Below are 18,205 nucleotides of genomic sequence, written 5' to 3'. Positions count from 1 at the left end.
AGTTTGAACAGAACTTACATTCCCCCAACTTGAGTGTTATTATCATATGCTGGAAAGTTGCTTCTGGAATTGTTGAAGTTTCTACAACTTTTCACAACAACTTGCTTACAACATATGAAAGCTTCAAGTTATAAAGTATTACTTAAATATATATATATATATATATATATATATATATATATATATATATATATATATATATATATATATATATATATATATATATATATATATATATATATATATATATATATATATATATATATATATATATATATATATATATATATATATATATATATATATATATATATATATATATATATTTATTAAATAATCAATTGAAAATGGAAGAATCTTACATATCGCTCACTCCTTTCAACAACGTTAAATATTAAAAAACTTGAATTTTCAGGAGATTGTTATTGAAGTTTAATAATAAAATCAAACATATTGAAAATAAATATCAAGCCACTTATTGAACTTTTTACTGTGCAACACATCTTTGTAGGTAAAACCCGAATGCTTTTTCTCCATTTGAAAAATATTTAATACATTTATAAAAATTATTAAACAATACCTTTTCTTCAAAATTCAAAAACAACACTCTCTGCCCTGTAGCGGGTAAGTTAAAAATATGCCGCTTTTGCTGGGAAAAACACGCACAACTGAAAATTGATTTTTGATAAATGATGTTATTGAAAGGAGTGAGCGATTTGTTTCATAAAAGTCCCTGCTGAAATAAAATAAAAAATTGTCAAAATAAAAAATTGATAAAAATGTCATAAAAAAAACTTGCAACATTTTGAGCTAAACATGTGAAAAAAGGTGTCAATCAAAGGATAAATACAACTTCCGAAATTTGAGTAGTCTGGATGTCAATCATGGGTAAAATAGTGAATGTTACACTTGTATAAAATTATCGTAAGCCCTGTATCTACAGGGTTGGGTATCTACCCATACATCCATATTCTTCTTCATATAGATATTAATATAAAGAATTAAAAATTGGCCCAAATTGATAATATTTTATTTTCGGTGATTATAATATGCAAAATCTAAATTGAGTATTAATAAACTGTTTTTTCTTGGTTTACAGCTAAACTCGGTGTATTCCAGTTCCGTTTCTCTGAAAAAGTGGTACAAGGGAATCAGAATTGATGGATTCAGCAAGGGATCAGTTTTGGTGGACTATTTTGTGGAACTGAACGACGTCGGAGAGAAAGTGGACACTGCGGAACTCAAGAAAATGTTCCACAAGTAAGTACTTTCAATGATATTCCAGAGGTCCTCATGGTCTGAGGACTGTGGTACTCTATTTGCACATTTGGCTTCTATCCATCTTGCGCCACAAAGTCCTGCAGCATTCTTGGTGACACTGCTCTATCACCAGGGCTTGGAATAAATAGCTTGAGCACATACTGTACTTGCATCCCACCTCAAAAAAAATTAACATACCAACTTGTTCATTATGCGCGTGTGGAGAGGAGGATGAGACTGCTGATCACATATTATTTAACTGCCCCTTACTCCCTAACCTTGAGTTCATTCAGGACATTCGCTCGGAGGGTTTGTCCTTCCCGCTGAATGTCCAACACCTCTTATCAATGAACTCCCAAAATGTCAATAAAACATTAAAAAAAGTATGGCAAAAACATTTAAGTAACCTCAAGTAAAATCATATTATTTTTAAATTCGGCATTAACTTTGTGGAATGACAATGCAATGTGAGGGATGATTCTATCCTCCTCACATGCGCAAACCATTGTCTTCTTCGTTGCCTTCCCCAGCTAGCCATCTCTGTGATCATCATCTGTTTGACCCTTTCAATGTTCAATGACATATTCTTCTTAATCTTCTTTGTGTAAGCCTTGCGGGCCGTTTTTAAGAGAGATTAGCCTCCAGTCAATTAATCTCTGTGGTGCTCTGCCCGGGAGTCTACTCTACTTTGGATTTTTTTTACAACCAAAATTCTATTCTTTATTGTTTCTGTAAGTGTTTAACCTGCACCTTTATTGTTTCTGTAAGCTTGTTGTGTTCCCATGTAATTGATGAAAAACATCAAAACTATTTGTATTTCACTGTATTTCGTTTATTGTAATATGTTTTTCATTGTTTGTGAACTGTAAATAAATAAAATAAAATAAAATAAATTAGCCTTGCAGTCCAATATGGGGAAGTCTGGATGGTTCAGTTCTCTTCACATGCACATACCATTACCTTGTCTTCCCCACCTAACGCCATCTTCGATCTTGCATATTTCTCAGATCCTGGTGTTCCTTATTCTATCTCGTAGACTCTTGACAGATATGCTCCTTAGAGTTTTTATTTCTGACAATCTTAGCGCGTTTTTTGTTACTGTGGTGTCTGCCCTGCGTTCGATCCCATATCGCTCACTCCTTTCAAGAACGTCATAAATCAAAAATCGTCAATTTTCAGTTGTGCATGTTTTCGGAATGCTCAGAAAATGTACTATATCCCAGCAATAGAGGCATATTTTTAACTTAACATTTACCGGCTACAGGGCAGAAAATGTTGTTATTGCATTTTGAAGAAAATGTATTGTTTAATAATTTTTTTAAATATACTAAATATTTTTCAAATGGAGAAATAAACCTTCAAGTTTTACCTAAAAAGATCTGTTGCGCAGTAAAAAGTTCAATAAGTGGCTTGATATTTATTTTTAATACATTGTATTATGTTTTAAAACTTTAAAAGCGTTCTCCTGAAAAATCAAGTTTTTTGATTTATGACGTTCTTGAAAGGAGTGAGCGATATGTCATAATAGGTCGCCCACAGGTTTTATATATTTTAATTTTGCTGTCAATCTTTATGTCAGGGTTTTTCCATATAGAATTTTTCAGTCATCATGAGATGACTGCAGCCTTGTTTACTTGCCCCATCACTTATTATCGTAAATCCAATTGACCACACAAGTCCACACCCAGATATTTGAACCTAAACACATCTTAGTATTAGATATTTTAAATGAAAAAAACAACCCCTTTTTCCAATTGAAATTCTTCATTCAGACTGATGAGTCAAAAGGTTTAATGAATTCATAATTTAGATAATTAATATTTATAGGTCTCTAAATGACGCTCGTCCAGGCAGCGTGGTGGAAGAAGTCCCTGTTGAGCCGGACCGCTTGACAGGCAGGAAGATTGACGCCTTCGACCCGGACATGATGGTCGGAGACCAGCCCCCGGAAGAGAGGAACAACTCCTTTAAGAAGGTGGACAAGTCCAAGGGCAAGTTGGAGATCGGGAGATTCGTCATGGACCCAGTGTTTACTGAATTCATCGGTAATATATCAAAATAATAATATTATCTAAAATGTAGTGGTTCGATTTAGGGCTTCGAAATACCTGTAAATGCATGGTGACACAATGGATAGTCATTTTTTAATTACTCATCTTCTAAGTGACTCTGAAATATAGCTATGGCTTATGAAACACTGCTTATGCTTATGTCCCTAACTTCAAATTTATAAGTTATAAAACCTTTTCTCACTTGTTAATAGGTATGTTTAAAGTCACTATAATTTCAAGCAATGAAGTTACTTGGGTTTATAATTCTAGTAATTCCATTAATTGTTTCGGCAGTCACTTTGTCGTAATGTCTATCCATTTTTAATTTAAACAATTTTAGCTTGTGAGTTTACATAGGATATGAGTTTATTTATCTCCTAGGTATAAACTATATAACCTAATACTTAAATCTAGGATAAACAGTGTTGCATAAACCATAGCTAGATTTAAAGCCATTATGCGTTAGGTTATTTTGCTAAACTCTACACTTAGTTCTTATAACAGAGTGTTATTATGTTTATTACATATGTAACGCAGTTTAACAACGCAAATCTATTTTTGAAAGTATTAACTTATGGTCCTAGCCAGATGGAGCAACAAGCCATAATGTTCATAATGTATATGTACTCGTGGTGGTATCTTGCAGTTGTTTTGACCACAATGTTATTTTTCAGTATTACCGAAGAGGCTGGACCCGACAGTTGGATTTGCCGAAGACAACATGCTGCTTCCTCAATGGGGAATAGCTGTGATTGTCATTGCCCTCGCTTCTCTGCTCTTTGTCGTCATATTCGGTGTCACTGTGGTAAGGAAACACACCTTCATTGTACATTCCCTCATTAGGATGTCTGTAAATAATAAGATCCATTTGTCAAAGATGCATCCCTTCATTCCCTGATCTATAACAAGGTGGAACATTGTCAAACTGAGAGAACTATTGGTTGGGAAGCATGAAGAGAAAAGTTCAGGATGATAGCCCCTCACAATGACTTGATATTCTAAAAAAAATAGCCCCCATAAACCTGGCCAGCCCCAGACAATATATGCATAAACAATCTAAGATTCACCACCTTTAAGTCTTATTCAGTTCTATATAAATAATGCGTTGAGATGCAAAAGTACATGAGTGTAGTTTCATCCTTTAGTTTCCATGGTAAAAAGATAATGTTTTGTATGTCTCATTTAGTTGGTGAATCGTCAGAAGAACTCCAAGGCGAAGCAGCCCATTCCGCTGAGCGAGGACATGCTGAGAGAACTGGACAAGTCCCACATGGGAGGAGACTTGTACCTGCAGGAGCACGAACCTCCCTACAACAAAGTCCGCAGTAATAAGGTGAGGGCCAAAAAGATATTTTCCTTTCTATTAAAATCTTCTTCTTCTTTATGAGTCAAGTCGGGTACCTCCTAGTCGACTATCACTTTAGATTAACTGTCCTTGTCTTGGGCAGCTCTAAACAGCACCTCAATAGTCCTGATCCCCATCCAATCTCGTATATTCTAAAGCCAGGGGATTTGCTTCTGCTCACACTTCGTCGACCCTCTATTAGGTGCAATAGCTGGTACTTCTCTCCTTTAAACACATGCCCCAGGTAGGACACTTTCCGGACTTTGGTACCAGTCAACAACTGTTTTCCTACTCTTGCTCTTTGGAATACATTCACATTGCTGACCAGATCGGTCCATGGAATGAGCATTCTACGATGTAGACACATTTCGAATGCTTGTAATTGGTTCTTAGTGCTGATTTTAAGGGTCCACGATTAAACTCCGTATCGAAGTACTGACCAAACATAACACCTGACCTGCATGTACGGGGCAGAAACTTGGACCCTGAGAACTGCCGAAGAAGATGTTGGCAATTCCATGGATAACAAAGAAAACTAACGCATCTTGCAGCAGATAAGGATCACGGATCGTCTTTCGACTCTTTGCCGAAGACGAGTTCTCCAGTTCTTCGGCCACATTGCTTGTAGACCATAAGACAACCTGGAGAGGCTTGTCATAACCGGAGGCCTAGAAGGTCGGAGAGCTAGAGGTAGATCTCCAGCCCGATGCACCGACCAGGTGAAAGAGATCACAGGCCTCTCCGTTGCGGGAGCTCTAAAGACTGCACAATGTATGGACCAATGGTGGAGTGTTGTACGAGGTTCCAGTGAATGCCAGCAGGGGAGTCACGATCCTCAGCAGTGAGGGAAATGACCATAGAATATCTTGCCAACCAAAAAATACTACTAATAACAGCTTTGTAACTTATGCAGCTCATTTGAAATTAAATTGATATTTAATATGTAATGTTGAATGTCTCCAGCGAGGTTCGGCGGCCATGTTGGATCCGCTGGCGTATCCTGGTAACCCGGGAGACTCGTGGCGCTCTGAGTGGGGCCCGTACTACAGCCAGTACAGCACCTCCCTGCAGCAGCACTACGCCCCCGACTCGGGACGGGGCTCTGCCAACGGGAACGGCGGGTAAGACTCCTTCTCTTTTTAATCTCTCCACAAAAAACAACTTCCCACATATGAATGTGGAAGAGGCGAAAAATTTTTGCAAAGATAGATTGGTGTAGCATTCTCTATTCTCTTCGTTTACCCCTGCGGAAAGGGGCGTGATGGTTAGTTAGTTAGTTAACAATATAAAATGTATGCATAAGAATATGTATGAACATCTTCTCACACATACACGACTCCTGACCTGACCACGCCTTTGTAAGTATTTGAAATACTTGGTCATGCCAAGTTTTCTCGATCTTCCAACCGCATCAACCATTAGCCACAAATTCATAAATTTGTCTAACTATCCTTTCTTTATTAATTTTCATTTTGTATAATTTCTTCCAGATATGGTTCCCAAATATACGGCTACGGTGGAGGGGGCTCGCAGAACTACGGCTACACCGGAGAGGGCGTCCGGACTCTGTACCCGAGAAGAAGATCCGACTTCGACAGCACCTTCTGAACGCTCAGTCAACACAACCTACCATAAGTCTACATCCCATGTTGAATAAAGTACGTCATATCCATTTGTATATCCGATTCATGTAATCATCTGTGACTTGACATTTAAACTCGACAATTAATAAAAAATAATAACATTAATACCCTCTCTCTTAGCGTGGGTAATTAGCAAAATGCTCAACTAAACGAATCAGCGCTAAACGGGGTCTTATTTTCATACATACAAATGACAATGGTACATTTTTGTATGCAGTATTCAATGTTCAATTATCCCAATTTTATAAACAAAAAGTGATGTGTTTTAAACAAATAACAGTATTGTAGTACATTCATAAACTGATTGAGAGTCTGGTATAAATATTAGGAAATCTCCGAGTAAAAGATTGCATTTTTTCCTTCGTCGGTGAATCACTGAACTATGCTATAAAAACAGCATTAGAGTGGAACAGCGTAAATAAGGGTGGCGTTAAGCGGGGTATTACTGTACATATATGCTCCCTCAGTTTAATCAGCTGCCCTGATGTGGATATTTGACAAATTAAACTTTTTTTTAACCTTCCTAATACACTGAGAGTATTTCAAATTTTATTTTACAAACATAATTAGTTATGTTATATACCTTTACCATAAATAAGTATTAAACCTATACCATATCTGCTATTCAACACCTGTCAAATTTATTTATTATAAAAATAGGACTTTTAGTGACATCTGTGGACTTTCTTGCAAAGTTTCTTGAATACATTTTCAAAATATGTTAGCATAAAACATATTGAAGATTGAATGTTTTCACGAATGCATACGTGGTAAAATCCATTGCCTATCTTTTGGATTTTTTCCCATCAACCATGCATTTTGCAGCGATCCGTTTATTGACAGTTTTTGATACTACTTCAAGTGATCAAATCAGTTTGCCTCTGTTATGTCATGCTGTCATGTGACAGCATGACATATATACATGTGTTTTCGTTTTTTAAAATTCACTTTTGTTTAAAAAATTTTTTCATTTTTGTTTAAAATTCACCATGGAGGCTCAAGGTGAATCAACCTTTCTGTAATGCCATGTTATCAGGTTAGTAATTCTCAGTATATCTATGGCAGCCAGGTTGCAATTCTGAAAATATCGGTATGTCAGTCATATGTTTTTATGAAGTCGTTGTGTGTTTGTACCAGCCATCATACCATGTTTCAGTGTCAAGTCTTGGATATTATCGGAGAAGACAAATTGATATGATTTAGGTGTTAATGTTATAAACTTTCAGTGTTAACCGTAGTTTGTAAGGTGTTTCCCAATATCCCCTATTAGTACAGATCCTATGTATTGAAATAATGGAGAAAACTTATTATTTATCCTCTACTTTGGATACATAGTAAATTCTCACTGAATTAACAAAACATCTTCCATTAAGATTTATTAGACAGTAGTGATTGGTTGTCTTTACAATCGGAAGAAAAATGAAATGAAATATAAAACAATAAAAATCCTTTTGCTAAGAGTATAACAATATATCAATCTCTAAACTTACCATTTTAATACATAGGATTTGGAATTTCGTAGTGGTACAGTCATTCTTACAAAGTACATAACTAAGAAATAATTTCAATTTGATCAGAGCTAGCTTCGATATTCTCCGTCTTTATCTCTGTTAAATATTCCCCTTTTCCAACCTCCCATTGGTACCGTGCTTTTGAAATCTGGATACTTATGAATTAAAGGCGTAATCAAAGAATATCTGAGCCATCAATCCATCTCTTTGGTGATCTGCCCGGGAGTTGTCTACCTTGGGGTTGAGGTCTGGGTGGCTCATTCTCCTCACATGCCCATACCATTATCTCCTTCGTTCCCTTCCCCACCTCACGACATCTTGGATCTCACATATTTCTCTTATTCTTATCTATTCTTATCTTATTCTTATCCTAGTATTCCTCATTTTATCTTGTACTCTTGCCACATATGCTCCTTAGAGTCCTCATTTCTGAATAAATATGTGGTTTGTTAAATACGTCATAAAAATTTGAGACATTAATGATGTTCCAGAGAGTTCCAAGTAAATTGTAATAGAACTCTTTCCTGCTGACATCTGACATTCCTTTTAACATTTTTTTAAAAGCAATAACCCGCAAAGCCTCTCTATTAGAGAAGCCTCTGCAGACAAGCGTCTGCAGGTAGGATAGGGAAGGTAAATGTGAAAAATACATCACAAATACCCAGACCAATTGAAAATAAATCTTTCTTGAATATATTTTGCACTTGGCGGGAATCGAACCCACGACGCCAGTTTCGCAGTCGAGTGTAGACGCTCCGATAGACCCAACTACGCCACAGCGTCTGTTGCAAATAGACTGGTAATGACTAATATTAATAGTCCCTAATAGGTCCCTTCTTGTCCGCCTCCGTAGTCAGCACGCTTGGCTACCCTTCTGGAGGTCCCGGGTTCGATTCCCAAGGGGGGTACAATAATTATATAAGTGATTTTTTCACTGTAATATTTATTTAATATTACCCTGGACTGGTACCTGAAGCTGAAGGCTGATCACCTTTCCTTCATGTGTAAACGATCAAGATAACACTGCGTTTATATGACGCAGTGCCCTATGCACCATTGGGTGCGGATAAGGGTTTTGTTTAATAGGTACACTTCGGTGTGTTCAGACAGGTATTGATTTTTTGAGAAAAATGTTTAAACGACTCATTAATTATGATATTATTTATTCCACACAATTTAAATCTACTTTGTAAATTGATTGCTCCACTACTAACTTGTGTATCCTGCCATTGACATTAATTAAAAATAATTTCTCCCATAAAATGGGTACTAACATAGGTGTATTTTTGTAACATAATATTATCATTACTCAATACTCATCACCGTGAGATTTTGTTATTTATAAAACCTCTAGTTTGTAAAATCTTTTTTTACTTACAATTTTTAGTATAAGCTTAATATGTATTCTTCGATATTCTTGTCTCAAATTTGCAGTATTAACGTAACTATGGATTATTCTGTGTTCAGATTTATAAATATATATAATAATGTATTTAAAATAGTGTTTTTAGAGAACAATTATACATGTGCTTATGATAATAGATTTTTATTACAAAAATTACATAGTTAATTGGCATTAAAACTATCTCTATTTACTAATGTCAATGAATTATCCATGTGTCAAAAGAAATTAGAATTAATCTCTTAATTAAATTTATCTTAAAGATATTTTCCAGAAAATAAAAAGATTGATATATATATATTTATTCCATAGTAAATCTTTTTGCCAAATTTTCATGTAGTATTTTCCAGAAAATAAAAAGATCGATATATGTTTCTTCCATAGTAAATAAATAGGACATCTCTCTGCCAAATTTTCATGTAGTATCTATCGCTCAAAAAGGCTCAATATTTTTTTTATAGTTTTATTTTTTATATTCGTATAAAATTAAATTATTGAAGGCCTACAGGAGGCCTAAAGCTTTGTAAATAATATTTGTACGGTATTGTTGAATGTATGTACTAATTTTATAACACGGATTCTTTCAGATATTTAAAAAAGTTTGTGCGTTTTGGTCGAGTTTTCCACGTAGGATTGAAGCGCTACAAAGGTATGCTACAATCGTAGTGTTCGTACAATGTGCAATTGTATTGTACATTGTAGGAATATATTAGATTATGATGTGGACAAGTATACTGTTCAGGTACTGTATCTATTTTCTTCATTATGAAAGATGGAATCGACAATTTAGGGTTTCACCCAGTTTATTGTAATAATTACGCGTAAAGCATTATAAAATGAAATAAAGAGGATTTATGGCAGCCAAGATCTTTATAATATATAATAAATAACAACATGAAGTCAGTCACAGTTATACTGCAAAAAGGGTTGCCAGTGACAAAGACAAATAGTGCTTAATCAGTCATGATTAGGTACTTAGGGAACATAAAAATTAACAATCACATAATTTCATTTAAAAACATGGCTATACATTGTGTGGACTTATCATTTCTTTCATTCAGTAATTTTCTTAGCCTCATCCGCACATAACGGTGCATAGTGCACTGCATCAAATCGATATAATGTCAACTTTATCGTAAATCTTATGAAGGCAAGGTGATCAGTCCCGCACTGTAGTCTAAAGTTATATTAAAAATATATATTTAGAGTAAAAAGTCTCTGATATTTATTTTTGCCTCCTGACAATTGAACCCAGGACCTCATGCGTGGTAGTCTAAAGTGCTAACCATTACACTATAGAGGTGGACATTCATATGAAGCTGCATCATTGAAAATAAAAAACGAATGGAAAAAACGCTCAAACTTTTTTATTTACCAAATATTAATTTATCTTCTATTTTAAATAATAAGAATGGTGTCTTTCTGCAATGATATTGCTTTTTTTATTTATGAAAACATTTTTTTTAAAATTAATTTTGTATATACGTATGTTTACTAACAATACAATATAATCCCTTGTTTCCATAATGCAGTGGTTAGCGTGTTAACTTCCGTATTTTTTTCAACATTTTTAATATGCTGTACTCGTCCATTTTAATCTCTCAATAGTGCATATGGCACTACATCAAATAATGCAGGTGCTATCTTGATTGCAATGTACATGAGTGCAAGGTTACACTTAAAGTACCGATCACTGTAACACATATAACATGCCTCCATTATTTATATTCATTAATTAAATGGAATAAATTTATAGTTTATCTTTATAATTTTTAGTCTATCATATTTTATAATTAAGAATTCAATTAACTTGACATTGGCAAATGCATTGTATTACATGTGCAACGCCATTCCATATTAAAAAAAATAATAAGGATAGAAGAGCTATCAATAAATAGATTGCTTATTTCGACCACGTCATCCATGATTGCATGACACTTGACTATTTAACAGATATAGAATTAAAAATTATTTATTGAAAATATTATAAAATGCCTTCAGCGGCGGAACTACCAATGAAAATATTAATTTTTAAAAAATGTGTTAACTGTATATGTATGAAATAAATAAATATGTATGAAATAAATATATGGTATAGTTTAAAAAAACATTTAAAAAATAGAAATTGAACCCAAGACCTCATGTGTGTCTGTCAAAGATGCTAACCACTACTCTATAAATGGTTACAAGGGATATTACTGTAACGGACAGTCCAATTATATTTTTGCAATAGTAAAAACTTACATATTCCTTTCCCATTTTAATTTATATTAAAAATATAGCTCAATACCTATAATATAAGCCCGTAGACTATAAATGAAGATAGACGATATTATCTTGAAAGAGAACCATAGAAGTCTGATGAAGATTTTACTATTATTAATAATGATAATTTTGTCTATGGTTTTAAGATGTTTAATTGCATAAGGATGGTTAAGCACTTAAAAATGTCAATAAACTAAAGTCAACTAAGAACATAATATATAAGATGAATGTATGTATATGAAAATGTTATCAAATTTAATTGATAATAAAGATGATTACACACAAGCCTTTATTTTACTTTGTCTACGCCGCTTTCCGCAGGGGTAGGCCTCACCCTCTGGTGGCTGGAGGTGTTTGAGATGTGGTGCTGCAGGCGCAAGTCGGGGATTCATAGGTCAGAACATGGAAGGAACAACGAGGTATCAACTGCTTGAAGCCCTGCGGCTTACTGAATAAAGTACCATAACAGGGAGCCAAATGGATGGGCCATAATATAAGACACCCAGGCCTGCTTCTTACGATTACGGAAGGCATGTGCGAAGGCATAAACTACAGAGGACAATCCCGCTTGACCTACATGAATACATGAGTACGCCGAGTTGAAGAGACGGGTGGAGACTGACCATGAAAGAAGCAAACCAAGCACCACAAAGATTGTAAAAAGAAGACAAAAGTAATATTTGTACAAAATCGTTGAAAATAAAATAAGTCGATAAATATTATAATAATGTTTATTTCCAAACAATTTAAATAGAGGTAAAAAATTGCAGAATATTTAAACATCTTTTATAATCAACAGAATTTCTTAAAAATCTACATGTTTTTTGGTAATAATTCAGTCGGCTGACATACATTTTTTTTTTATTATTAAAAGGAAAAGGTCAAATGTAAATATTGAGTAGACTAGTGTCGAAAAACTAGATATACTATGATAACTCCGAAAGCAAGAACGCAATAAAGTATTTGCCGGGTGTTGTTATTTTATATTTTTACTCTGTGTGAAGAAAGGCTTTTGTTAATTTAATCCGTACTATTGAATAAACAAAGTCACTAAAATAGTTTATATTAAAACTACCAACTAATAACAATGTTATATCAACACTGGAAAATGAAGAAAATAACGTAGAATATAATTTTCACAATGTTTTACAAGTTTTAGTAAGAATAATTGTTAAAATCAAACACTGATTTTTAGAGTATACAAAATTGTATTTTATTATTTAAAATACATTTTAAAAAATTGTGACAATTCGCTCACTCCTTTCAAACGTCTTATATCAAAAATCGTCAATTTTCAGTTGTGCATGTTTTCGGAATGCCCAGAAAATGTACTATATCCCAGTAAAAGCGGCATATTTTTAACTTAATATTTACTCTACAGGGCAGAAAGTATTGTTTTTGCATTTTGAAGAAAAGGTATTGTTTAATTATTTTTTTAAATATATTTAATATTTTTCAAATGGATTTTACCTTAAAAGATCTGTTGCACAGAAAAAAGTTCAATTAGTGGCTTGATATTTATTTTTAATACATTTTATTATATTTTTAAACTTTAAAAACGATCTCCTGAAAAATCAAGTTTTTTTATATATCGCTCACTCCTTTCAAGAACGTCATAAATCAAAATTCGACAATTTTCAGTTGTGCATGTTTTCGGAATGCCCAGAAAATGTACTATATCCCAGCAAAAGAGGCATATTTTAAACTAAATATTTACCCGCTACAGGGCAAAAAGTGTTGTTTTTGCATTTTGAAGAAAAGGTACTGTTTAATTATTTTTTTTAAATATACTAAATATTTTTCAAATGGAGAAAACACCTTCAGGTTTTACTTAAAAAGATCTATTGTAAAGTCAAAAGTTCAATAAGTGGCTTAGTATGTATTTTTAATACTTTGTATTATATTTTTAAACTTTTAAAACGTTCTCCTGAAAAATCAAGTTTTTTGATTTATGACGTTCTTGAAAGGAGTGAGCGATATGTATGACGTTGTTGAAAGGAGTGAGCGAATTGTTTCTCCTTGTTATGGCATTTTCAAACTAATGTCAATAATAAAATACAATTTAGTATACTAAGATCGATGTTTGATTTAAACATTTAATATATAGGTTAAAATGGAGTTATAGTAATTTGTAGAAATTAAACGCCAAATCCATAAAAAACAATTGTATAGGTGTCACAACTGTTATGAAGCATCTGTCATTTTTATACAAAACGAAACTAGAACCTACAAAAATAGTATGAAATTAAAATATTATGTATGTATGTATGTAAAACAGAAAATTTATCTTTAAAAAAAATACAGATAACAATAAATTTTCTGAAGAAAATTATCACATTTTATTTCAAATAATAATAATAATAAAACCCTTATCCGCACCCCAATGGTGCATAGGGCACTGCATTATATAAACACAGTGTTATTTTGATCGTTAACACACGAAGGAAAGGTGATCAGCCCTCCGCTTCAGGTACAGTCCAGTCAGTCCAGGGTAATATTGAATAAATATTAGAGTGAAAAAATCACTTATATTTATTTGACCCCCCCTGGGAATCGAACCCGGGACCTCCAGAACGGTAGCCGAGCGTGCTGACCATTACACTACGGAGGCGGACAATGTTTTATTTCAAAACATCATGCAAATCTGTCATCTGAGCAAAAATAAAATAAAAAATATGTTTATTTAAAAAGTTCACTGCACTTGCTTCTAAGCAAGGTCACTGATATGATAAAGGAAATATATCAAACTCATAATATTTAAATTAAAATAACAATAAGCGTTGGACGCAGAAAAAAACTGATAAAAATGTGCAAATAACTTATGTTATACCAAAAGGCGTTGTTCATTTTCCAGCGTTGATATCTATATTAGAAGACACCACAAGGTTTAAATATTTATTTTGAAATATCAAAGGTTTTATGTATATATATTGTTAAATGACAATTAAATATTTAAAGTTGTTAATTAAACAAAAACAACAAACACACATTGAGCAGCAAAAAAGTGCATACAAAATTCAATTTCTTTGCACTTTCATCAAAACAGTACGGAATCCGTTCTAGAGTTCTAAATACAAGCTAAGAGCTACCAAACTAGCTAGCTAACTAGGAGAGGATATAATGCCACACATTCACACTGCCACAGGACATAAATACAAATATATTCTTGTCAAAAACACATCAATAATCTCAGTGAACAATTTTTTTTTTATACAAAAACAGTAAAACCTCGATATAACGGACCTTTTTATAGTGAGTTATATTTTTGATTTGAACTGAAATACTAATTTTGTGTTTGTACATTTGAATTTAATGAAGTTTATACAACTTTATTCACCTTGCAACAGAACTGTTGAGGCGCTGTTTAAAACTGCCTTAAACAAGGGCAATTACTCTCAAGTGATAGTGGACGTCAGGGGGACCTGACATGACACGCTCAGACATCACTTTTTTCAAAATACATTTACAAACGAACTTAAATTACAGACTTTTGGTTTCAAAATACATTTGACGCTTTGTATTCATCCATTTTTTATTTGCGGACATGTTTTTCAAATACATCGGCCTCCATAGTGATAGGATAGAGCATTTGGTTATCACGCTGGAGGCCGTGGTTTGATTCCCAAGAAATTCGAAAATAATATAAATGATTTTCCACTGTAATATTTATTTGATATCACTCTGCACTGGTACCTGAAGGATAGACTGATCACCTCATCTTGATCAATAAAGACAGGCACCGTGGCGTAATTGGGTAGACTGCAAAACTGACGTCGCGGGCTCAATTCCCATAATAAAATGTTTAGTTAACTATTTATTTTCAATTAATCAGGGTGTGATGATTTCACAATTACCTTCCCTATCATTGCTACCCTTCCTGCAGACGAGCCTCTGAAAATAGAGGCTTTAAATTAATCCCTTTTTTTTTAATTGGATCAATCTGATGCAGTGCCCTATGTACCATTAGGTGCGAATAAGGGTACAAAGAAGAATGACATTTCTAGAAAAAAATATACTGAATAACTATGACAGTGAAAAATCTCTTACATTTATTTTAACCCTCTGGGTATCAAACCCAGGACCTTCAGTTAGGTCGCCAAATGCGCTAACCACTACACTAGGTAGGCAGACTTTACCCGAGGAAGAACATTATCTCCGCAAAAACCAAGAGCATAATATAAATCCAAAAAGACGTGAAAACATTTGAAACCCTTTCACTGTCACATATGTTTTATTATAAATACAAAAAAAAATAGTTTTTAAATAAAATAAAATAAATAATTTTGATTTTAGCTGATTTCCTCGATACTATATATAATATGTTTCAGTGGCGTTTCAATTGTGACAAAGCACTAATTAAATATCAAACACACACACACAAATATTAATATAATTAATACATAGTTACAAAAGAATTTCAGTTATCTAAAACTCGAGTTAGCACCAATCAATCTCAACGAGACATAAATATATTCAATTCAATAGTCATTATCTTTCACAACAACAATTTGAACATTTTCATTTAAAAATGCAAAAAATACAAACACAATTCATATAATTCACTGCAAATAGCAAATTTCTTAAAATAGAACATGACGAATTTGTATTTTCACATGAAAATAATATTTTTATTGCTATCCCAACAGATGAAGAAGTTATTTGAGATGTTTTATTATATTCATGATTATTATATTTACGATTTTAGATGACTTGCTATTTTATATGAAGCTGGTTCACTTAAACAGTGGAACCTCTCACAAAGCATATAATTCGCAGAGTGATTTGCATAACAAGCAAAAAAAATGAAAAAGTTGCTTCCTTAATGTGAGACATTTCGCAAAATGAGTTACAAAGGACAAGTCCCTTTTTCACGACACTCGCTTGTAAGCCAGAACGTCCGCGGCTTGGGAAGGAGTTACCAAGAGGACCTTCACTTCTGCTTGCAAAAAAATTTGGCCAGAGATTAATTATTAATCACAAATTCATATTTTTATTTATTAATTTTTTTTCATCTACATTTTATTCCAAGTTGTCACACTCCTTACAAATTCATAAGTAATTTTATTTGAATAAACATTGATAAATAAAAAATATTCATTATCATATTTTATATTGATTTCTATGGGAAAAAAATGTTTCAATTAACGAATAAGATACTGGAACGAATTATGCTCATTATAAGAGGTTCTACTGTATTTGAAATCTGTTCTGACAGTCACACATCCCGGGACAATATCTATAAGGCGGAAAAGATAATAAGTATGAAAGAAATTATAGTCAGAGAAGTCTCTCATCTTTACCAACAATATAACAGATAACCGACAGACTACACCTTGTTTCCCAACAACATACAGTGTTGCCGTATATCTGTTGAAAATCCTGTAAATTCCCAGACTTCTGACATCTCAGAAACTTATTTGTCTCTGTTTGGATTTTAATAAAAATGTTGATAACAACCCCTCTGTGTATAGATGTTTGAACACGCTCAGATTATTGCTTATTTTTTAAATATTTTAACTTTTCAATGTTCAATATTATTAATTAAATGTGAAAAGAATGCTGAATATATAGAATAGCATATGTAACAAACAGTTATAGTTGAAATTTGTGGAACAATGGCTGACAGCTGTTAGTAAATTGACACACTATGGACGGGAAAGGTATTTCTACCCGTTCGGTCAATTGATGCTTAAGGACGGGAAGGGTATTTTTACCTTCTGCACCGGCCTCATTTCAAAGGCAAAAAAGAAGGAATTATCCAATGTTGTTATATGAATATTATATACCAAAATCATTGTTAAGGTCTTAACTATATGTACATAATTATCAAATCCCGTCGCCAGTGGTCTGCAGGCGTAAAAACCACCCGTCCGAAATGTATTAAGAGTTAAAGATATGAAAGAGAGACAATTTAAAAAGAGATTAGTTTTGAAATACCAGCATTGAGCATATAAATATTTAGGGCAGTGCGGAATTTGTAGATAAAATATTATTGTATAGAATAATTTAGAAAACATGGCACATTATCGATAGAAATAAATTAGGTTTAACTATGTGATAGTTCATAAGGCTCAAACATTGTAAAATTACATATTATTTACATTTTATTAAAAACGAAAAAAGCGGTACAACTTTCTCCTATTTCAAAATTTGTTTTAAAGCATAAACATCCCAATTCATTTTTAAATGAAGTGGCAGAAATGGCTATTTTTTATATTAAAAAATATGGCACGTAAAATTAAAAATAAAAAGCAAACCCATACTCTTTATTATATTATTATTAACAATAATAATTCTGGATAAATTGTACAGTTGCATTTTCGTAAAATACTTTCTCAATGGCACTTTACTGTGATTCAATTGGGGAAAAAGAGATTGTTGAAATGATTTGACAAACAGATGCCTTTTTTGTTTTTTGTTTTCTAAAGATCATCTCTCTCAACGTTTACAACTACTACTGATGTGAGAGCATTTAATCAACTCAACAATTCAACAAACTAAAGTGAGAAAAATACTTGAAATATTTTTTTTATATGTTGTTTTATAAGTCTTCTTCTTCTTCTTTTTTTTTAAAGTGTAAAAATTAAAAACCATAAATCCAAATGATTGAATGCCTGCAGTATCACTAAATACAAACAATATTTTATCATTGCAAGTTGTGACCCTTAAACTAGTAGTTGAAACTTCACGAGAAGTGTTAGTGTATAAGATTCAATAAAAAAACAACA

General features: G+C 33.0%; 1 protein-coding gene across 3 annotated transcripts in view; it reads left to right on the top strand.

Annotated features, from left to right (window-relative positions):
- LOC148307305 (uncharacterized) overlaps nucleotides 1–9,900 on the top strand; it is a 254,937-nt gene extending 245,037 nt beyond the window's left edge. For 2 of the 3 annotated variants that reach the window (XM_088263694.1, XM_088263695.1), the window contains 6 exons: nucleotides 1,100–1,260; nucleotides 3,088–3,305; nucleotides 3,986–4,116; nucleotides 4,498–4,644; nucleotides 5,620–5,777; nucleotides 6,147–7,739. In XM_088263694.1, the coding sequence (XP_088119820.1) occupies nucleotides 1,100–1,260; nucleotides 3,088–3,305; nucleotides 3,986–4,116; nucleotides 4,498–4,644; nucleotides 5,620–5,777; nucleotides 6,147–6,264 (933 nt within the window). In that variant the 3' untranslated portion in view covers nucleotides 6,265–7,739. Of the gene's footprint in view, nucleotides 1–1,099; nucleotides 1,261–3,087; nucleotides 3,306–3,985; nucleotides 4,117–4,497; nucleotides 4,645–5,619; nucleotides 5,778–6,146; nucleotides 7,740–9,799 lie in introns of those variants that run through there. The other variant, XR_015837874.1, reaches the window with a different exon arrangement.
- The last annotated feature ends 8,305 nt before the right edge of the window (nucleotides 9,901–18,205 follow it).

The sequence above is a fragment of the Brachycentrus maculatus genome, unplaced genomic scaffold, assembly GCF_059751285.1.
Source record: "Brachycentrus maculatus isolate JH-2025_06_01 unplaced genomic scaffold, ASM5975128v1 h1tg000202l, whole genome shotgun sequence".
Classification (NCBI taxonomy): domain Eukaryota; kingdom Metazoa; phylum Arthropoda; class Insecta; order Trichoptera; family Brachycentridae; genus Brachycentrus; species Brachycentrus maculatus.
Note: the sequence above shows the minus strand (reverse complement) of the source record. Positions and strands in the feature narration are given on the sequence as shown.